The sequence below is a fragment of the Ranitomeya imitator genome, chromosome 2 (assembly GCF_032444005.1).
Source record: "Ranitomeya imitator isolate aRanImi1 chromosome 2, aRanImi1.pri, whole genome shotgun sequence".
Classification (NCBI taxonomy): Eukaryota; Metazoa; Chordata; class Amphibia; order Anura; family Dendrobatidae; genus Ranitomeya; species Ranitomeya imitator.
Genome location: NC_091283.1, coordinates 789,700,233 through 789,723,689, shown reverse-complemented (window position 1 = coordinate 789,723,689; position 23,457 = coordinate 789,700,233). Strand labels below are relative to the sequence as shown.

Sequence of the window (23,457 nt, the reverse complement as noted above, 5' to 3'; positions counted from 1 at the left end):
CTACAGTTTGGTACATCCTGAGAAAGAAAGAAAGCACTGGTGAACTCATCAATGCAAAAAGACCTGGGCGCCCACGGAAGACAACAGTGGTGGATGATCGCAGAATAATCTCCATGGTGAAGAGAAACCCCTTCACAACAGCCAACCAAGTGAACAACACTCTCCAGGAGGTCGGCCTATCAATATCCAAATCTACCATAAAGAGAAGACTGCATGAAAGTAAATACAGAGGGTTCACTGCACGGTGCAAGCCACTCATAAGCATCAAGAATAAAAAGACTAAACTGGACTTTGCTAAAAAACATATACAAAAGCCAACACAGTTTTGGAAGAACATTCTTTGGACAGATGAAACCAAGATCAATCTCTACCAGAATGATGGAAAGAGAAAAGTATGGTGAAGACGTGGTACAGCTCATGATCCAAAGCATACCACATCATCTGTAAAACATGGCGGAGGCAGTGTGATGGCTTGGGCATGCATGGCTGCCAGTGGCACTGGGTCACTAGTGTTTATTGATGATGTGACACAGGATAGAAGCAGCTGAATGAGTTCTGAGGTATTCAGAGCCATACTGTGTGCTCAGATCCAGCCAATGCAGCCAAACTGATTGGTCGTCGTTTCATACTACAGATGGACAATGACCCAAAACATAAAACCAAAGCAACCAGGAGTTTATTAAAGCAAAGAAGTGGAATATTCTAGAATGGCCAAGTCAGTCACCTGATCTCAACCCAATTGAGCAGCATTTCACTTGTTAAAGACTAAACTTCAGACAGAAAGGCCCACAAACAAACAGCAACTGAAAACCACCACAGAGTAGGCCTGGCAGAGCATCAAAAAGGAGGAAACACAGCGTCTAGTGATGTCCATGAGTTCAAGACTTCAGGCAGTCATTGCCAACAAAGGCTTTTCAACCAAGTACTAAAAATGAACATTTTATTTAAAATTATTTAATCTGTCCAATTACTTTTAGTCCCTTTAAAAACAGGGTTGCACATGTTAAGGAGCTGAAACTCCTAAACCCTTCATCCAATTTTAATGTGGATACCCTCAAATGAAAGCTGAAAGTCTGAACTTCAACTGTATCTGAATTATTTTGTTTCAAATTCATTGTGGTAATGTCTATGACCAAAATTTGAAAAATGTTGCCTCTGTCCAAATATATACGGACCTAACTGTACTGTCTAAAACAGGCCCTTGGGCGGCAATACTGCTGTGCAAGGGCATGTAAAAGCCACCAGCTCACCACCAACCACCAGTCCTTCTATTCTTCTACATCGGGGGGAGAACGGGGACCCTCTAACTAATGTGTGATGTCCCTGGCAGTGAGCACTGTAGCATTGTCCTCTTGTTCCCAAAGTAAAATAAATATATCTGTCTGAATCTATGTGTAATAATAAATGTGGACTAATACCCAGACAGTGGCAGTGTGGTACGCACCAGCAGCTTTCCTGTGACATGCAATGGCCTCTTCATATTTTCCTGTAGCCAGAAACCGGTCTGCTTTTCGGCTTTGTTGATGTGCCTGTGAACATGAAGAAATGATTGGATGATCAATAACTTGCTTCATGAAAGAGATGATTTCCTAAAACTAAACGTTCTCTCCACGTGCAGACGATATTGTACTTCTACAGGTGAGGTCTCTCAATATAGAGGCTAGCCGCCCAGGTAATATATGTCTGGGAACCGCAGTCTATAAAAGCTCATTACCCCCATAGCCTGAGGACCGCATTCAGGGGCGGCAATAAACGGTAAGGGGTGCTCATCTAAAACATGTCCTGTTGCCTTTTGCTTGTGGGATCAGGGTTTCTTTCCCACCACCATCACCATTCAGCAGCACGGCCATACACAGCTGAAGACATCTGCACATACATCTGGGGAATCATTACGATCATTATGCTGTGGCGTTATAGTCAGGGCATCCTTCCAACAGGCTTACGTGAGCAGATAAAAGTTCTGGATGACATGATACGAGGGCAATGTATTACATTCGTCTGGAGAATGCATAAATGATTAACCTTACCTAGCGTGACAGAAAGAAAACAAATGAGAAACGGCAGAGGAATGTCCTACACCTACACCGAGCGGGCGGAAAATGCATCCGCACCAACCCTCCGCCTGGAAAACACATGACGCTTCCTGCAAATAAATAACCTATTATTTACGAGCATAGCAGCACATTTTCTCCTGCCGTCCATTATAATAGTTGTGAAAGAGTCCCTCACCCCAGCCCTAATCCCAAAAATCCATAAAACCATCCCTGTCCGAGCCTCGTAAGTGAGAAGGCAACAATCCCAGAACTGCATGTCCTAATATACTATATACTGGGCAAATATTGGAGAGCTGGCCGGTCAGGCCTGTCCCCACGACTTACAGACAGTCACAAAAAAGGATTGGCATGTTGAATTCACACCTTAATTTTCCACAATATCCGGGAGAGGCCACGGCTGTGGCCAATGTTCATTGAACGAATAAGTATGGCCCCCTTTAGTTTTCCAGGTTTCTCCCAAGCATGGCACCCTCCTCCTCAACAGCAGTAGTGCCATGGTCCAACTCATCTACAAGATGATGTCTAGGAGATGAAATTGTTGAATAACGCGTCATAAGGCAGTTATGATTTTGATTGGTTGGGGAGCGGAGTTGGTGTGAATCGATCTATAGGATCAGCAGCCATGCCAGTAGTCTGTGGACGCTGGACAGCAGTCCTGAGCACCACCACCTGACCACATCTGTGGCTCATCTTTTGATTTTTCGGCCTGGCGTGATGTCACATTTGCAGTCACGCTGTAATGATGATGTTGTTCCAAGCCGGCTATTCAAAAGATGAGCCGTGGATATAGGGGGCGGAAATATGGCTTCTGTACAGACGTCAAATATTACTGACCTGAGTGCTTGACTGTGTCCTGCAACTCTACTCGAGAGCGATCACTTGGAGAGAGGCCCCCATACACAATAGATAAAAGCTGGCTGAACACGACGATTTTTGTGTATATTGTGTATGCTTGACTGTTCCCCGACATATGATGCCTGGAGAGAAGGATCTGGCCTGCTGAATTACGGTCAGCGCAGAGAAAATCCACTGCCAGAAGCATCTGTCGGCGGCCTCCCAGAGAGCGTTCCTGCAAATGGAGGAGTCCAGGGAGGTGGAAAACTAATTTGCACAACTTATCACAGTTTTAGGCTAAAGCTGGAGTCACACACAACGATATCGTTAACTATATCGTTGCAAAATCACGCTTTTGGTGACGTAGCAACGATCCCGCTAACGATCTTGTTATGTGTGACAGCGACCAATGATCAGGCCCCTGCTGGGAGATCGTTGGGGAATGATCAGGACCATTTTTTGGTCGCTGATCACCCGCTGTCATCGCTGGATCGGCGTGTGTGACGCCGATCCAGCGATGTGTTCACTTGTAACCAGGGTAAATATCGAGTTACTAAGCGCAGGGCCGCGCTTAGTAACCCGATATTTACCCTGGTTACCATTGTAAAAAAAAAAAAAACAAAAAAACAGTACATACTCACATTCTGATGTCTGTCATGTCCCCCGGCGTCCACAGGGTTAAAACTGCTTTCAGCAGGAACGTTGCTGCACGCGCTCCGGCCGAGAGTTTCCCTGCACTGTGTCAGCGCTGGCCGTAAAGCAGAGCACAGCGGTGACGTCACCACTGTCACGGCCGGCGCTGACATAGTCAGTGCAGGGAAACTCTCGGCAGCAGCGCGTGCATTAGCAGCGCTCCTGCCGAAAGCCGTTTTAACCCTGTGGACGCCGGCAGGGGACGTGACAGACATCAGAATGTGAGTATGTAGTGTTTTGGTTTTTTTTTTACTTTTACAATGGTAACCAGGGTAAATATCGGGTTACTAAGCACGGCCCTGCACTTAGTAACCCGATGTTTACCCTGGTTACCCGGGTGCTGCAGGGGGACTTCGGCATCGTTGAAGACAGTTTCAACGATGCTGAAGTCGTTCCCCTGATCGTTGGTCGCTGGAGAGAGCTGTCTGTGTGACAGCTCCCCAGCGACCACACAACGACTTACCAACGATCACGGCCAGGTCGTATCGCTGGTCGTGATCGTTGGAAAGTTGTTCAGTGTGAAGATACCTTAAGTCGTTTAGTGTAAAGGTACCTTAAGTTCAAACAAGCTGAAGTCACATCTGCTCGCCCACATAACAGACGGGCGAGGAGCTGCCTACGATTTACATGTACTAGCTTGGTTTGTAAATCAGGACAGATTAGTATATGCTGCGAGGTAAATGCGGAGAATAGACCACATGCACGAACACATGGGCTAACACTGGTCCGTGCGTGGTATGTTGCTCACACATGCGTCACATGGAGCGAAAATACGCTCATGGGAACTTGGCCTTAATCCAAACGTTCACCTGTCAGGGGTAAAAATGCTGCGTAAAACAACCACGTTTTACATGCATTTTTACTTGTGTTTTTTCCCCCCTTATTCCTTAGAAAGGGTGAAAAATGCTGCAAAACAGCTGAGAAAATGGAAGTGCTGCAGAGTTCAAAAAACGCCCAGCAGCTCCGAAAAACTCAAGGAACAAACAAAAACAAACAAGTGGGTGCGTGAGATTTTTAAAACCTCATTCACTTTGTAAGTACTGTAACAACGCAGCGTTTTTGCCGCAAAAAGAAACAAAGCAAAACACTGCAAAAACACCATGTGTGAACATACAGAAGAAGACAATAAGGGTAACTATTGCAAAAATGTGATCGCTGTGTTCCAAACTTAAAGGGAATCGGTCACTAGAAAAAACACTATTAACCTACAGAAATGGGGCCAATCTGCAGGTTAATAGTGTTACTCACCTGCCCCACGCCTGCACTTAGCTGAACGCTGCGGGAGAAAATGAGCTTTATTCCCTCCGGCAATGTTTGGATTTCAGTCACTGGGCTGTATATAGTGAGCGGTGACTGAAAGCGGGCCCTGGCTCTGACTGACACTGGCTCTGCATTGGGGCCGGGGCCCGTTTACAGTCACCGCTCAAAATACACAGAGCAGTGACTGAACCCGCGCCGGTGCCGCCCTCATGAAACCCATCGCTGCCAGGGAGAATAAAGGTGAATTTCTCCCAAAGTGCCAGTGCCGGGCAGGCTAGTAACGCTATTAACCTGCAGATTAGCCCCATATCTGCAACTTAATAGCGCTTTTTTTTCTGGTGACAGAATCCCTTTAAGGCTCGTTACGATGGTAATGACGCTCCTCCCGGTCTTTGGCTACAGACACAAAGGGACCTGCAGAACAAGAGCCATTCATCACCGAGCTCTATTGTTCACAGCCTTGCAATTAAATGTATCCGCATGATGGAATTTGTTCAATATGTTCTTAATTCAACAAAGTTTTATGCTTTTCCTGCTTATCGCGACAATGTGTTTGTCCAATTTAAAAGCAGAGTTTCCGCACTAATCTTCTTTACACTTTTTTTTCAGCATTTTAAGGATCTGTTCACATTTCATTTTTTTGTTAATTACACGCATTCATCCAGTAGCAAGACGCTAGGCGAGCACGCGATTTCTTACTGCCTAGGAAAGTGGAATCTGCTAATCAGCTAGATTTACTATACAAAGAGGACAAAAAAGTCACAAAGCGAATCACTTTGTATGTCGTGTGGTCTATACTTCACTATAGAATGTAAAGTCCAAAGTGAAATCCCCTAAGGCTAGGTTCACATTGCGTTAGCGTATCTGCGAAACAGTTTGCACTAACGCAATGTCCAAAAAGGGATTGCGTTCGGCAATCCCGCTAGCGCAGATGCCCGATCTGCGCTAGCGAAGAACGGACCCTGAACTCTGCAAGCAGCGTTCGAGGTCCGTCCGAAACTAACGGCACATCGCAGACGCATGCCAAAAATGGCATACGTTTGCGATGCGTTAGCACATTGCAGTCAATGGGTGCGCTAACGGATCCATTACATAGCGTTAATTGCGACAATTGCGCCATGTAACGGAGTCCGTTAGCGGACACCCACTAACGCAATGTGAACCTAGCCTAAGAATTTTTTCCTGACGTTTTACGGACATTTTTTGATCTTCATTAACCAATGACTAGACCAATAATGTTTTTTTTTTAGGTGGAAAAGTAAATAATAATGCTCGGGAGTCTTCTGGGTGTCTTTTTAGCCCCCAAAACATAGGGTGTACCTATCAGATCAATGGTGGCACTGGCGGCCGATTCCTCATAGACAATAGATTGGCAGTGGAGACTGTTTAGTGTAAAGATGGCCACACATTAGGTGAACACCGGACAACCCTGCCGACCCAGGTAAGACGGGATGACCATCTATTATGTATGGAGGAGTTTCGCCCCCTATGGCAGATCTTGGGAGAAGTAGGATCAGGCATGTTGGATTTGAACATGCCCAATTGGTAGAGGTGTCTGACAGCGGCATATAGCCTTATTCTCATTGAATGCACGACTGCTCAGCTGATCCGAGTGTATGGCGGCGTCAGATGACCGCTATTGATGGTGTGAGGCCAGATCTAGGCTTAAAAAGACTGAATACTCTCACCCCGATCTAAACAGAATATACAGTATACTCCATATCATCTGAAGAACACTCCACTCTTCTGTCTGACTAGGATGGTCATGCTGGGAGCTGTAGTCCTTTCAAGATGGTGAAAAGTTGCAGCAGCCAAAAACAGAGATGCTAAAACAGCTGCCAGTGAGCCGGTACGCCAAATCTCCATACACTCATTCATGCAAGAAATCCCAACTCAGGGGCGCGTCACGTCTCATTAATTCTAGAATTCAATCCTGATGATGTAATTATTCAGCCCAGAATAGTAGCGGAGCCGTTCTGCGGCACGTGTACACTGAGCGGGATATCCGGCACCGACGTCACCATGTCCGGTACACAGCTGCTAATAACCCGGCATATTCCAGCCGGTATCTATAATGCTCGGGGCAATAGGGCAAATAAGATATGAAGGTCTGAATAAGAAAATGGGCATAATAGCAAAACTAGGTCAGGGGTCTTCCAAGCTTATTATAACTCAGGCATTATATACCCCCCGGTCTCCATTTACTTCTCCGACGCCAGAGATTGGTCACATAAAGGCTCATTCAGATGTCTGAGGATCTCGGTCCAATTACGGACCACATTGCACGGACTTAGGCTACACTGACACTCGTGCCTCTTATGTGAAAATCATGAAAAAAATAAAAAATAAATCAGGATTGGGCATTCAATTTAAGAAAATGAAATCAAAGGGCGCTTTCACACTGTGTCCCCGTCGGGGCGTAAGTCCAAAATCCACCGCTAAATGGGCTCTGGACACATGCGGTGACGGGGCCATAGACTGTAAAGGTGATGGCAGAGCAAGCGTGCGCCCTGCTGTGTACTTTTATCAGGCGTGAACGCCTACAGGAGGTGGACACCCAGACACAGGCTACTACACCGGAGTGTCCGCCTCCTGTAGGTGTACGCTCCCAAAAATGATGCACGTCAGTACACATACTCGCTGTGTCGACACCTTTACAGTCTATGGCCCTGACGCTGCATGCGTCCGGACCACATTTTTTGCTAAATTTTGGATGTACACCCCAACAGGGGACACAGAACGCAATGTGAAAACAACCTAAAGAGTAGCATTTCTCTTTGTGGAGAGTGACAAGCCAGGCCTGGCATGTCAGAGTGAGGAGACTTATACAACACACCTTGCATGGTGTATAAGTCTCCTCACTCTGACAGGCCAGGTCTGGCTTGTCACACTCCACAAGGAGAAGCATTACTTCTTAGATCCCAGTCTTAAGACTCTTCCCTAGCCAAATCAGATCTCATACCCCAAAACACGTGTCTGCAAATTGAGATTCTGGTTTAGCTTTTATTCAAAGTTATATTGTAACTCTAGTTCGAGTCTATACTGACTTTTAGGATCACTACTTCCAATAGTTGGTGCTAAACTTCAGGTTGTCTTCCTCTCTGAAGAGGCAATTTGCTTAAAGGGAACCTGTCAACCCCAAAATCGAAGGTGAGCTAAGCCCACCGGCATCAGGGGCTTATCTACAGCATTCTGGAATACTGTAGATAAGTCCCTGATGTATCCTGAAAGATGAGAAAAAGAGGTTAGATTATACTCACCAAGGTCCCGGTCCGATGGGTGTCACGGTCCAGGGCCTCCCTTCATCAGATGACGTCCTCTTATTGTCTTCAGGCTGCGGCTCAGGCGTACTTTGCCCTGTTGAGGGCAGAGCAAAGTACTGCAGTGCGCAGGTGCTGGGCCTCTCTGACCTTTCCCGGGGCCTGCGTACTGCAGTACTTTGCTCTGCCCTCAACAGGACAAAGTATGCCTGCGTCGGAGCGTGAATACAAGAAGAGGACGTCATCGTAAGAACCAGACCAGACCGCGACGCCCATCGGACTGGGACCACCCCTGGGTGAGTATAATCTAACCTCTTTTTATCATCTTTTAGGTTACATCGGGGGCTTATCTACAGCATTACAGAATGCTGTAGATAAGCCCCTGATGCTGGTGGGCTTAGCTCACTTTCGATTTTGGGGGTGACCGGTTCCCTTTAACAAAATGGACACACAGACAGTAAACAACAGAAAATGGACGAGTGAATAGTTCTATTAAATTATATGAGTCCAAAATAAGCACATGGACAAGTGATACTAATTGTCTGAATATGCCCAATGTACTTCTCCAGAGACACCAAGAGCATCAATGTATGGCTATGCGTTTTAAATAGGAGAGTAAGCACCCCCCCCACATACCGAAGCCTCCTTTACCCTCAAAATCAGACTCCTCCGCCCACACACCCGCCTCTGACAGCCGCTGCCTCCACCCCGTTTTATCTGCTCCACATGTGCCTCCCTCTGCTTCCCCCACACGCATCTCCACTGCCCCCACACCAGACTCCTTCGACACTCTTCCACCACCCCCACACACCTGCCTCTTTAGTCCTCCCCCAAATCAGATTCCTCCATCCACCCCCCACATCAGAGCCCTCTCCACACATACACCGCCACCTTTGTTCACCCCCACACACCCCCACCCACAGGCATCTCCTCCGCTTCCCCTCCACACACCAGCCCCCTCCGCACCAGACTCCCCCTGTCCTCCCTCCCCTAAAGATGCAGCCGCAGGGGTTCAGGTTACGGACCTGCTCACATCCGCACTCTCACGGCTCATTAGACATCTGATTTTCACATACAAGTACTAGCTGTGGTTTTCAGATAGTGGTAAAAGAGTGACATAGAATAAATACATCCATGATAGGACTTCAGAAGACGGAGCATGCGTGCGGCCAGTGTCAGCACCTGGAGCATTGCCGACTGCAGGAATGGGCACACTAGGTGAAGTGGAGGAATGTTAGGGAGGAGAACCTGGGTGTGCAGAAAATTATCCATCCTGAGACTGCATGGGAGTCTCAGAATGGTGCTTTGTAGGTGGGGTGGTCATCACTGAGGGTGGAAGTGGGGGAGCTGCAGGACTGATCTAGCAGAAATGTAGGCTAAACGCACAGAAAGCTGGCCGGATGTAACAGATCACGACGGCTGAAGAGGGCCCTAGAAAGGAAATGTAACAGGAGCGTTGGGGGGCTCATTACACAGAAACCAAGATTGGTTTTTTTTTTGGCTAGTGCTCAGAAAATTCCTTACAGGGGATGTCTCAAGATGAATCTTCAGAAGCGCAGCACTCCTCTGACACCTGGCTTCCTGAAGATTGACAGGTCACACCAGTGTTGGCCCAAACTATGTGCTCTCCCAGGTGGCTGGCAGAGACAACGTTCCCTCTGCAGCACAGGGGACTGAAGACGGGACATAACCAGCTTCAAAGCGAAAGCAGAGACATTTTAATAGCTGGGACATTGCAAAGTTGATAGATTTTACAAGCTGTACTCAGTTTTACCCACATAAGAACTTGGCACAACCTCTGCAGGATTTTGCTATGTTATCTGAAGACAGCGGGAGATGGAGGCTGAAACACAGAATTCAGGGATGTGTCACTTGTCAAAGTGCATAGAGCAGTTTACTAACTGTGAAGGATTTAACATTACTGGACGAGTCCTGCAACTGAGCACCTCACTGTTTATGGAGTTTGTACATGGAGAGACTGGTGGGGGCAGGGTTACCTGTGGTGGGGGCGGGGTTAGCTGTGGTGGGGGCGGGGATAGCTGAGGTGGGGGCGGGCTAGCTTGCTCAGCTCTGCTTCATTCTAAATCTAACAGCTCTGATTGTGCCAGAACTGCTGCACCCAGTAATCTAAGTGACACATTGTTGGATTCAGCGTCTCTTTTCCTACATTACACTGATCTCAGATGAGGCAGAGAAGAACTGCTGACAGATTCCATTTTAGCCATATACTAGGTATGTCTATTACTTTTTGTGCCCCACTGACCACATTGTAGCAAAAGCAGAGCTGTCACCTGTGAGTAAATCTGGTCAAACAGAGGCTTGTCCACTAGGCGATGCTCACATTGAGGATTTTTTATTGGACATATCCAGGCTGAAAAATCAACATCTAATATCAAGTGTGATTTTGGCACAGTTTTGAAAAATAATCTACTTTTTTTTTGTTTTGTTTTACAGTTTTGATGTGCTTTTTTATTTGTATTTAACCCCTTCCCGACCTGTGACACAGCGTATGCGTCATGAAAGTCGGTGCCAATCCAACCTGTGACGCATATGCTGTGTCACAGAAAGATCGCGTCCCTGCAGGCCGGGTGAAAGGGTTAACTCCCATTTCACCCGATCTGCAGGGACAGGGGGAGTGGTAGTTTAGCCCGGGGGGGTGGCTTCACCCCCTCGTGGCTACGATCGCTCTGATTGGCTGTTGAAAGTGAAACTGCCAATCAGAGCGATTTGTAATATTTCACCTAAAAAAATGGTGAAATATTACAATCCAGCCATGGCCGATGCTGCAATATCATCGGCCATGGCTGGAAATACTAATGTGCCCCCACCCCACCCCACCGATCGCCCCCCCAGCCCCCCGATCTGTGGCCCGCTCCCCTCCGTCCTGTGCTCCGCTCCCCCGTCCTCCTGCCCGCTCCCCCCGTGCTCCAATCACACCCCCCCGTGCTCCAATCAAACCCCCCCGCACTCCGATCCCCCCCCGTGCTCCGAACCACCCCCCCTGCACACCGATCCACCCCCCCTGCACACCGATCCACCCGCCCGCACACCTATCACTCTCCCCCATGCTCCGATCCCTCCCCCGTGCCCTGATCTCCCCCCCCCCTGTACCCTGATCTCCCCCCCTTATACTTACCGATCCTGGCGGGGTCCCGTCCGTCTTCTTCCCCGAGCGCCGCCATGTTCCAAAATGGCGGGCGCATGCGCAGTGCGCCCGCCGAATCTGCCGGCCGGCAGATTCGTTCCAATGTGAATTTTGATCACTGTGATATAATCTATCACAGTGGTCAAAATAAAAAAACAGTAAATGACCCCCCCCATTTGTCCCCCATAGATAGGGACAATAATAAAATAAAGAATTTTTTTTTTTTTTCACTAAGGTTGGAGTTAGAACTAGGGTTAGGGTTAGGGGTAGGGTTAGGGGTAGGGTTAGGGGTAGGGTTAGGGTTAGGGGTAGGGTTAGGGGTAGGGTTAGGGGTAGGGTTAGGGTTAGGGGTAGGGGTAGGGTTAGGGGTAGGGTTAGGGGTAGGGTTAGGGGTAGGGTTAGGGGTAGGGGTAGGGTTAGGGGTAGGGTTAGGGGTAGGGGTAGGGTTAGGGGTAGGGTTAGGGGTAGGGTTAGGGGTAGGGTTAGGGGTAGGGTTTCGGTATGTGCACACGTATTCTGGTCCTCTGCGGATTTTTCCGCAGCGGATTTGATAAATCCGCAGTGCTAAACCGCTGCGGATTTATGGCAGATTTACCGCGGTTTTTCTGCGCATTTCACTGCGGTTTTACAACTGCGATTTTCTATTGGAGCAGTTGTAAAACCGCTGTGGAATCCGCAGAAAGAAGTGACATGCTGCGGAATGTAAACCGCTGCGTTTCCGTGCAGTTTTTCCGCAGCATGTGTACAGCGATTTTTGTTTCCCATAGGTTTACATTGAAATGTAAACTCATGGGAAACTGCTGCGGATCCGCAGCGTTTTCCGAAGCGTGTGCACATACCTTTAGAATTAGGCTATGTGCACACGGTGCGGATTTGGCTGCAGATTGGCCGCTGCGGATCCGCAGCAGTGTTCCATCAGGTTTACAGTACCATGTAAACCTATGGAAAACCAAATCCGCTGTGCCCATGGTGCGGAAAATACCGCACGGAAACGCTGCGTTGTATTTTCCGCAGCATGTCAATTCTTTGTGCGGATTCCGCAGCGTTTTACACCTATTCCTCAATAGGAATCCGCAGGTGAAATCCGCAGTAAATCCGCAGGTAAAACGCAGTGCCTTTTACCCGCGGATTTTTCAAAAATGGTGCGGAAAAATCTCACACGAATCCGCAACGTGGGTACATAGCCTTAGGGTTAGGGTTGGGTTGGAATTAGGGTTGTGGTTAGGGTTAGGGGTGTGTTGGGGTTAGGGTTGTGGTTAGGGGTGTGTTGCGGTTAGGGTTGTGGTTAGGGTTACGGCTACAGTTGGGATAAGGGTTAGGGGTGTGTTGGCATTAGAATTGAGGGGTTTCCACTGTTTAGGCACATCAGGGGGTCTCCAAACGCAACATGGCGCCACCATTGATTCCAGCCAATCTTTTATTCAAAAAGTCAAATGGTGCTGCTTCCCTTCCGAGCCCCGACGTGTGCCCAAACAGTGGTTTACCCCCACATATGGGGTATCAGTGTACTCAGGACAAACTGGGCAACAATTACTGGGGTCCAATTTCTCCTGTTACCCTTGAGAAAATAAAAAATTGCTTGCTAAAACATCATTTTTGAGGAAAGTAAAATGATTTTTTATTTTCACGGCTCTGCGTTGTAAACGTCTGTGAAGCACTTGGGGGTTCAAAGTGCTCACCACATATCTAGATAAGTTCCTTGGGGGGTCTAGTTTCCAAAATGGGGTCACTTGTGGGGGGTTTCTACTGTTTAGGCACACCAGGGGCTCTGCAAACGCAACGTGACGCCCGCAGACCATTCCATCAAAGTCTGCATTTCAAAACGTCACTACTTCCCTTCTGAGCCCCGACGTGTGCCCAAACAGTGGTTTACCCCCACATATGGGGTATCAGCGTACTCAGGAGAAACTGGACAACAACTTTTGGGGTCCAATTTCTCCTGTAACCCTTGGGAAAATAAAAAATTCTGGGCTAAAAAATTATTTTTGAGGAAAGAAAACGTATTTATTATTTTCACTGCTCTGTGTTATAAACTTCTGTGAAGCACTTGGGGGTTCAAAGTGCTCACCTCACATCTAGATAAGTTCCTTTCGGGGTCTAGTTTCTAAAATGGGGTCACTTGTGGGGGGTTTCTACTGTTTAGCCACATCAGGGGCTCTGCAAACGCAACGTAACGCCCGCAGAGCATTCCATCAAAGTCTGCATTTCAAAATGTCACTACTTGAATTCCGAGCCCCGACATGTGCCCAAACTGTGGTTTACCCCCACATATGGGGTATCAGCGTACTCAGGAGAAACTGTACAACAACTTTTGGGGTCAAATTTCTCCTTTTACCCTTGGGAAAATAATAAATTGCAGGCTAAAAAATCATTTTAGAGAAAATAAAATTTTTATTTTATTTTCATGGCTCTGCGTTATAAACTTCTGTGAAGCACTTGGAAGTTCAAAGTCCTCACCACACATCTAGATTAGTTCCTTTGGGGGTCTAGTTTCCAAAATGGGGTCATATGTGGGGGATCTCCAATGTTTAGGCACACAGGGGCTCTCCAAACGTGACATGGTGTCCGCTAATGATTGGAGCTAATTTTCCATTTAAAAAGCCAATTGGCGTGCCTTCCCTTCCGAGCCCTGCCGTGCGCCCAAACAGTGGTTTACCCCCACATATGGGGTATCAGCGTACTCAGGACAAACTGGACAACAACATTTGCGGTCCAATTTCTCCTATTACCCTTGGCAAAATAGGAAATTCCAGGCTAAAAATCATTTTTGAGGAAAGAAAAATTATTTTTTATTTTCATGGCTCTGCATTATAAACTTCTGTGAAGCACCTGGGGGTTTAAAGTGCTCAATATGCATCTAGATAAGTTCCTTGGGGGGGTCTAGTTTCCAAAATGGGGTCACTTGTGGGGGAGCTCCAATGCATAGGCACACAGGGGCTCTCTAAACGCGACATGGTGTCCGCTAACAATTGGAGCTAATTTTCCATTCAAAAAGTCAAATGGCGCGCCTTCCCTTCCGAGCCCTGCCGTGTGCCCAAACAGTGGTTTACCCCCACATATGAGGTATCGGCGTACTCGGGAGAAATTGCCCAACAAATTTTAGGATTCATTTTATCCTATTGCCCATGTGAAAATGAAAAACTGAGGCGAAAAGAATTTTTTTGTGAAAAAAAAAGTACTTTTTCATTTTTACAGATCAATTTGTGAAGCACCTGAGGGTTTAAAGTGCTCAATATGCATCTAGATAAGTTCCTTGGGGGGTCTAGTTTCCAAAATGGGGTCATTTGTGGGGGAGCTCCAATGTTTAGGCACACGGGGGCTCTCCAAACACGACATGGTGTCCGCTAACGATGGAGATAATTTTTCATTCAAAAAGTCAAATGGCGCTCCTTCCCTTCCGAACCTTACCATGTGCCCAAACAGTGGTTTACCCCCACATGTGAGGTATCGGTGTACTCATGAGAAATTGCCCAACAAATTTTAGGATCCATTTTATCCTGTTACCCATGTGAAAATGAAAAAAATTGAGGCTAAAAGAATTATTTTGTGAAAAAAAAGTACTTTTTCATTTTTACGGATCAATTTGTGAAGCCCCCGGGGGTTCAAAGTTCTCACTATGCATCTAGATAAGTTCCTTGGGGCGTCTAGTTTCCAAAATGGGGTCACGTGTGGGGGAGCTCCAATTTTTAGGCACACGGGGGCTCTCCAAACGTGACATGGTGTCCGCTAAAGAGTGGAGCCAATTTTTCATTCAAAAAGTCAAATGGCGCTCCTTCCCTTCCAAGCCCTGCCGTGCGCCCAAACAGTGGTTTACCCCCACATATGAGGTATCAGCGTACTCAGGACAAATTGGACAACAACTTTCGTGGTTCAGTTTCTCCTTGTACCATTGGGAAAATAAAAAAAATGTTGCTAAAAGATAATTTTTGTGACTAAAAAGTTAAATGTTCATTTTTTCCTTCCATGTTGCTTCTGCTGCTGTGAAGCACCTGAAGGGTTAATAAACTTCTTGAATGTGGTTTTGAGCACCTTGAGGGGTGCAGTTTTTAGAATGGTGTCACTTTTGGGTATTTTCAGCCATATAGACCCCTCAAACTGACTTCAAATGTGAGGTGGTCCCTAAAAAAAATGGTTTTGTAAATTTCGTTGTAAAAATGAGAAATCGCAGGTCAAATTTTAACTCTTATAACTTCCTAGCAAAAAAAAATTTTGTTTCCAAAATTGTGCTGGTGTAAAGTAGACATGTGGGAAATGTTATTTATTAACTATTTTGTGTCACATAACTCTCTGGTTTAACAGAATAAAAATTCAAAATGTGAAAATTGCGAAATTTTCAAAATTTTCGCCAAATTTCCGTTTTTATCACAAATAAACGCAGAATTTATTGACCTAAATTTACCACTAACATGAAGCCCAATATGTCACGAAAAAACAATCTCAGAACCGCTAGGATCCGTTGAAGCGTTCCTGAGTTATTACCTCATAAAGGGACACTGGTCAGAATTGCAAAAAACGGCCAGGTCATTAAGGTCAAAATAGGCTGGGTCATGAAGGGGTTAATTATAATGTGGGGTGTCAAAATGCATGAAAAAAAAAATCACACTTAATGACATGACAAAGTTGAGTTTGTCGCAGACGGACAAATAAGTCGGACCGCAATGCTCTGACTGGCCGGCGGCTCTCCTGATCTGAGCGTGATGGATTTATATATTTCTAGGCAGCTGTCACGCTCGGGTCGGGAGCTCGGCTGCAGTCTGAGCAATGTGGTCTGATTTCTACGGCCGTCTGACTGCCCTCTTACAAAAAGAAAACGAAGAAAATAGACACTAAAAATACACCTGAAGAAAATGCCCTGAGCAGGAGGCTTACTGCCAGCGGGTCTGAAGCCGGCTTTTTATGTGGATTTTGGCACATAATCTTTGGTAATAAACCCAAAAGAGTGGACGATCCACTGCTACTACTGCTCCGCTTCCTCTGAAGGTCACATGATCAGAATTATTAGAATCACTGACCACGTAGCGCCTCTAGTGGTCATCACAACAAATAACTTCTTAAAATCCCGTCTGGTGAATGCGGGAACCCAGGTGATGTGCGCCATATGGCGGGGGGCGGATGGCGGGACGGATCTAAAGGATAAGGGGGAAAAGCGCTCATAGGGAACCATTCTGATAGACAGGTACTGACAAGGGAACCAGAAGCCCCCTGTCAGTTGTGCTCACCCCAAAGGGTCGTGTTAAAGGGAACCTGTCACCCCCAAAATCGAAGATTAGCTAAGCCCACCAGCATCAGGGGCTTATCTACAGAATACTGTAATGCTGTAGATAAGCCCCCGATGTATCCTGAAAGATGAGAAAAAGAGGTTAGATTATACTCACCCAGGGGTGGTCCCGCTGCGGTGGGCGTTGCGGTCCGGGGCCTCCCATCTTCTTACGATGACGTCCTCTTCTGGTCTTCATGCCGTGGCTCCGGCGCAGGTGTACTTATCTGTCCTGTTGAGGGCAGAGCAAAGTACTGCAGTGCGCAGGCACCGGGATAAGATCCCCCTATGATCACACAGGGAGTGGACGGGAGCCCCGCGGCCGGCTGTGCTGCCATTTTCCCAGAAGGGGGCGTACAATCACATACACATCACTACATGTACAGATGCTGCAGACACTGGGACATCCTGGTGCCAGCACCGGGGGCCGCGGACACTGTGCTCCCTCACACGATGGCCGTCACCCCGCTAGGAGCGCAGATATAGACAATGTTCTGGATTACAGCAGAGCCAAGTACATTCTCATTATGGAGCAGGGGCCCCCACGTGCAGCGCGCACAGCCGCCAGGGGCCCCATAACAAGCACAGGGCTCCCAGAAAGCAGCGGCAGCCTCTCCTGATTGGTGGGATTGGTCTGATGACATCTCCTCGGAGTGTTCTCCTGCCCCATCATCAACCCTTGACGCCCTGTGCACTCACCTTCCCTGGTACCCGGCTGCCCATAGAGGACTCACTACTGGGGACACCATTCTGTGCCGGCTATTAACATCGCTCAACTTAAAGGGGTTCTCCAATCACAAAATATGCACGACTGACCCTTTAATAAGGTGAAATGGTTCATTAAAGGGGTCCTTATGTATACACGTCCTGCTGGTGGGGGAGGGAAGTGACCCCTGGGATCTGCACAGTAATGAGGATTAGACCTGGAGATCCTTTTATCCAGACGTCTGATAATCCGGCACATATAATCCCACTCCAGATTACTGGTGACCGTGCTCGACCCTGTGCCCTTCCTCCTCTGCAGAGGGGCCCCACATGTGGCTACAGGAGGACGGACCCCCATGTCCTGGGGTCCTACAAGGTGGTACCTGACCCCCGCCGTGCCAGGGAGGTGACAAGCAGGGAGGACATGATGGACGTGCTGCAGTGCAGGGAGAGGACACTCACCAGGTTCAGTGGACTTTCCATCACTTCCATAGAGGCCGGCAGGACGTGTGCGCGCGGGGAGAGCTAGGCCGGAGGCGGCGGCCGGGGTGCAGTCATCAGGCCGCGCTGCGTCCTGTGCTCCGGGAGGAAATCCCGGCTCCGATCACAACAAGCAGCTCCTGCTGCAGAACAACTTCCTCCTCTAGCCCCGCCCCTCTTACGTCACTCTCCTCGCAGCCAGGACGTAGCGGAGGCGGCGCTGGTTACCGGGGAGACGGCTTAGAGCGTTATCTTGCCAATCACTTATCAACCAGCAGAGGGCGCAATATTCATATTTTGCTGCGGCGGTGCCGGCTTGATAATGACATACTGACCAGCAGATGGCGCGCTGCAATATTCATATTCACATTCAGCTGCGGCGGTGCCGGCTTGATAATGACATACTGACCAGCAGATGGCGCGCCGACTTGGTATTTACGTACTGACCAGCAGAGGGCGCGCCGCAATATTCATACTCACATTCAGCTGCGGCGGTGCCGGCTTGGTAATTACTGACCAGCAGAGGGCGCGCATCATTATACAGAACGCTGACCCTAGGGGCTCGCTCACACTGGCGATGAATTCGGAGCAATGCAATTCAATAAAAAATCGGATTGTATTCGGACCAACGTTAGTCAGTGATTCAGTGCTCATTTGCGATTTTTTTATCAGCACTGATCAGACTGACAAAAAAAATTGCCGCATTCTGTGACTGGATGCGAATTTCGGATTGCAATCCCCAAAACAAGTCAAGAGAAAAAAATAGCACGCAACATGGACCAAGCGAATGCAATCTGATTTTTACGCTCCCAATCTCCTAGAAAACCCGACATTTCTTCAGCCGAGTACAATAAAATCACAGCGTATTAGTGATGAGTGAATATACTCGTTACTCGAGATTTCTCTAGCACGCTCGGGTGACCTCCGAGTATTTTTTAGGGCAGTCCCACACGTCCAGATAATTCCGGAAAAAATCGGTACCGGAATTATCCATGTCCGTTTGCCCCTGCGTTTATGTGGCACATCAGTGTGGCACACGTGCGGCACACATGTGCCGCCCTTGTGCCCACTGGGTACCACACGGAGCGTGCAGGAGACAGCGCTAAAGTTTAGCGCTGTCCCCTGCATCGTGCTGAAACCGCGATTCATATCTTCTGTGCAGCAGCGTTTGCTGCAGAGAAGATATGAATAATCCTTTTTTTTAAAGTTTATCATGTATAAAATAAAGGTCCCTGTCCCCACCCCCTGTGCGCCCCCCCCCCCCCGCTGTTCTGAAAATACTCACCCAGCTCCCTCGTTGGCTGTCGCTGCTTCCTCTCTTGGCCGCACCTTCTACTGTATGCGGTCACGTGGGGCCGCTCATTTACAGTAATGAATATGCAGCTCCACCCCTATGGGAGCTGGAGCCGCATATTCATGACTGTAATCGTCGGCACCACGTGACCACATACAGTAGAAGGTGCGGCCAGGAGAGGAAGCAGCGACAGCCAATGAGGGAGCTGGGTGAGTATTTTCAGAACAGCGTGGGGGGGGGGCACAGGGGGTGGGGGGTGAACACAGGGGGTGGGGGGCGCACAGAGGGTGGGAGGGCGCACAGAGGGTGGGAGGGCGGGGGGCACATAGATCTTGATTTTACACACAATTATTCATATCTTCTCTACAGCAAACGCTGCTGCAGGGAAGATATGAATCGCGGCTTCAGCACCAGTGGGGGGACAGCGCTTAATGTTGCGCTGTCTCCTGCACGGCACATGGACTGCACACGGACAACGTCCGTGTGCGGTACGTGTTTTACAAGGACCCATTGACTTTAATGGGTCCGTGTAATCCGTGCGCTCCCACGAACACTGACATGTCTCCGTGTTTGGCACACGGAGACACGGTCCGCAAAAAATCAATGACGTGCACAGATGCATTGATTTTAATGTGTGTACGTGTGTCAGTGGCTCCGGTACGTGAGGAAACTGTCACCTCACGTAACGGAGCCACTGACATGTGAAACCGGCCTTAGTGCTCGGAGATTTAGTTTTCTTTGCCTCAGCTGAATGTAGAGCACCCCCAGACACAGGGCCACGCGTTCTCTGTACCGGGCCTCTCTGATTCGATTCTGAGGCTGTCACGGTGGCTAGACCCGGTCCGCGACCCTGCTAAGGGGCGTCCAATAAAGGTGGTACAGTCTGTCAGGGGTTCGTGACGCCACCTGTGGTGTTCGGTCAGGGTGACCGACGCTGCTGTGGGGTCCGCTGGGGTGATGGAATTGCAGCCGGATGGTATACCTTCCCACAGGTGAAGTATGTCCCCAGGGCTTCCCAGTAAGGTGGATGGTGATGGTGTGAGGTGCAGTCAATAATGAGGACACAAGGTTGCAGTCTCTTTACCTCTTTACTGAAGGCTTCAGGATCCTCAATCCAGAGCACGTTTAACAGGGCTATCAGAGACCGGCCGGTGTGATGGGCACTTCCAGAATTCCCTTTGCAGGTGGAAATCATTGCCTACCACTAGCGCCTGTGTGTTGTAGTCCTACCCTGCTGAGCATTCGGTATAGTCCTCACAACTGCTGTTCTCGTTTCGTTCGTTCTTCATACAGCTCTCTCTCTCTCTTTAGTTCCAGATGTTGCTAGTTTCTCGTCCCCCAGTATGTTTTGGCTAGGACGCACCCGTATGACGGGAAGGCTTGGAGGTCTTCCGGGACCCTAGAGACGCCCCTCTCCCAATGTTGCCCCCTATGTCTTCTTAGGAAATTTAAGGTAGACAGCCAACATATAATTAACTGTCCTGCGGAGTTTGAAGTAAGGCCTAGAGTCAGTTACTCCCGCGGTGTTCCGGCCACCGGCTACGCGCCTCAGTAGGATGTTGCCTCCGTCTCACGGCACGACTCCTACTGGTACTCCTTTTTGCTAGATCTCGTTTACACTGTTCCACAATATCCTTCCTTTCTTGTCCCTTTCTTAGGATACCGCCGCAAGGAGGTGCAGGCGTGGCTCCGTTACATTCTGCTCTGTTTGCTAGGCACCTGCCAGGTTCCCACGCCTGACAGGGACCCCCCTGTGTCTTCTCCCTGCACCACCCCCTGCCACGGGATGTTGCCTGAATCCAACCCAGTCAGCTTCTGACTAACTTTCTATCCTACCCCTAGTTTTACCAGTGTGAGGAGTGGCCCAATAAATAAAGCCTTTTGCTCCCCCTAGTGGCCGGAGTGTGAAGTGTAATGTGTGCTGGTGATACCTGGTCAGTAGAATTCTTTCAGTGCCATCAGACGTACCATCACTCCCCTTAGTGGCAGAGTGTCATACTGCAACGACCAGATCTCTGGGGCGCTGCAAATGATTTAACCCCTTCAAGTCGCGGCCCTTTTTCGTTTTTGTGTTTTCATCTTTCACTTCCCTCCTTCCCAGAGCCATAACTTTTTTATTTTTCCGTCAATATGGTCATGTGAGGGCTTTATTTTTTGCGGGACGAGTTGTACTTTTGAACGACACCATTGGTTTTACCATGTCTTTTACTAGAAAACGGGAAAAAAATTCCAAGTGCAGTGAAATTGCAAAAAAAGTGTAATCCCACACTTGTTTTTTGTTTGGCTTTTTTTCTAGGTTCATTAAATGCTAAAACTAACCTGCCATTGTGATTCTCTAGGTCATTACGAGTTCATAGACATCTAACATGTCTAGGTTATTTTTTTATCCAAGTGGTGAAAAGAAATTAAAAACTTTGCTTAAAAAAAAAAGTGCCATTTTCCGAAACCCGAAGCGTCTCCATTTTTCGTGATCTGGGGTCGGGTGAGGGCTTATTTTTTGCGAGCCGAGCTGAGGTTTTTAATGATACCATTTCGGTGCAGATTCATTCTTTTGATCGCCCGTTATTGCATTTTAATGCAATGTCACGGCGACCAAAAAAACGTAATTCTGGCGTTTTGGATTTTTTTCCTTGCTACGCTGTTTAGCGATCAGGTTAATGCTTTTTTTATTGATAGATTGGGCAATTCTGAACGCGGCGATACCAAATACGTGTAGGTTTTTTTTAAAATTGTTTTATTTAGGATGGGGCGAAAGGGGGGTGATTTAAACTTTTATATTTTTTATATTTTTTTCATATTTTTAAAAACATTTTTTTTTACTTGTGCCATGCTTCAATAGCCTCCATGGGAGGCTAGAAGCTGGCATAGCCTGATCAATCATCAGATCGCTGCTATGTAGCTGAAATGCAGGTATTCTGTGAGCGCCGACCACAGGGTGGCGCTCACAGCAGGCCGGCATCAGTAACCATAGAGGTCTCAAGGTCCTCTATGATTACCTTCCTGATGCATCGCCGACCCCCGATCATGTGACGGGGGTCGGCGATGATATCATTTCCAGCTGTCCGGCCGGAAGCGCCGGTTAAATGCCGCTGTCTGAGTTTGACAGCGGCATTTAACAGGTTAATAGCGGTGGGTGAATAGCGATTTCACCCGGTGCTATTGCGCGCACATGTCAGCTGTCACCGCCGGAGCCCACATCAAAAGGGGTGACACGGCATGCGCAGTAATAGTACGGCACATGTAGTGAAAGGGTTAAAGCTACTAGCCAGGCTGAGTACATGTGTGGGATGCCTGGTTGCTAGGGAATTCCCACATGTAATCAAGCTGGCTGATAGCTGTAAATCATTCAGCTGTGGCGATGAAAACTTAATCTCCGAACACTAACAAATACTTGGAGATCACCCGAACGTGCTCAGGAAAACCCGAGCAACGAGTATATTCGCTCATCACTAGTTATAATAGATAGAATATCTGAATGACATATATATCATATTTTGCGGTTTATAAGACGCATCGGATTATAAGACGCACCCCAAATTTTGAGGAGAAAAATAGGAAAAAACTTTTTAAAATTAAATGGTTGTGCTTCTTACAATCCTTGCCTGTTATTGCTTACCGAGGGTGGTGGCTGCGGTGAAGCGGGGTCCCAGAGTTGCTACTGGCGGAGGCAGGAGTGGGGCGATGCCAGACTGGGAGAAAGGGGTGTTCAGATGTGCGACGCTGAGAGTGTTCAGTGCTGCGGGGGCTCCGCCGACATGTGAAAGCCCGGAGTCCCCGTACTTCCATGGTTTACTTTGCGTTGGACTCCGGGAAAATGCCAGGGAAGGCACATGCGCAGATGGAGATCTTGGTGCTGAGATTTCATCTCACGAGATCTTGGTCCTGAGATCTCCATCTGTGCATATGCCGCCCCCAGCAACCAATTTTCCGGAGTCCACCACAATGTAAACCATGGAAGTGCGGGGGTCGAGAGCTTTCACAAAATGTCGACAGGGCCCCGCACCTCCAAACACCTGCAGTGTCACACGTCCAAACACCTCCTCATCCCAGCCTGCAGCAACGCGCCACTCTTGCCTCCTCCAGCAGCAACCCTGGGACCCTGCTACACTGCAGCCAGTAAGATATATTCGAATTTTCCCCCAAAATTTTTGGGTAAAAGTGCATCTTATAATCTGAAAAAATGCGAAAATTAGTGCAGTGTGTGTGCATTGTACTGTACATATATTTAATAAATCAATATGTTTCAGAAAAATATTGCATGGGGTCCCTGTTATGATCTGGTGGTTTAGGAACAACATGAGACAAGCTCTGAAGGAGGTGGTATCTGTACCGACCGCAAACCCTGAACCTAGCAGCACAACTAAAAATAGCCGTGAGGGGTACCTGACGCTCCCTAGACCCCTCGACACAGCCTAAGATCTAACTTCCCCTAAAGATGGAAACAGGAAACCTATCTTGCCTCAGAGAAAATCCCC

At 48.0% G+C, this 23,457-nt stretch overlaps 1 protein-coding gene across 2 annotated transcripts in view; it reads right to left on the bottom strand.

The window, feature by feature from the left end:
- NRBF2 (nuclear receptor binding factor 2) overlaps positions 1 to 17,858 on the bottom strand; it is a 28,593-nt gene extending 10,735 nt beyond the window's left edge. For both annotated transcript variants that reach the window (XM_069753628.1, XM_069753627.1), the window contains exons 1-2: positions 17,671 to 17,858; positions 1,445 to 1,529 (exon numbers count right to left, since the gene is read on the bottom strand). Coding sequence is in view for 1 of the 2 variants with exons in the window: in XM_069753627.1 (XP_069609728.1) it covers positions 1,445 to 1,529; positions 17,671 to 17,700 (115 nt within the window). In the remaining variant the exon portion in view is untranslated. The remainder of the gene's footprint in view (positions 1 to 1,444; positions 1,530 to 17,670) is intronic.
- Between the last annotated feature and the right edge of the window lie 5,599 nt (positions 17,859 to 23,457).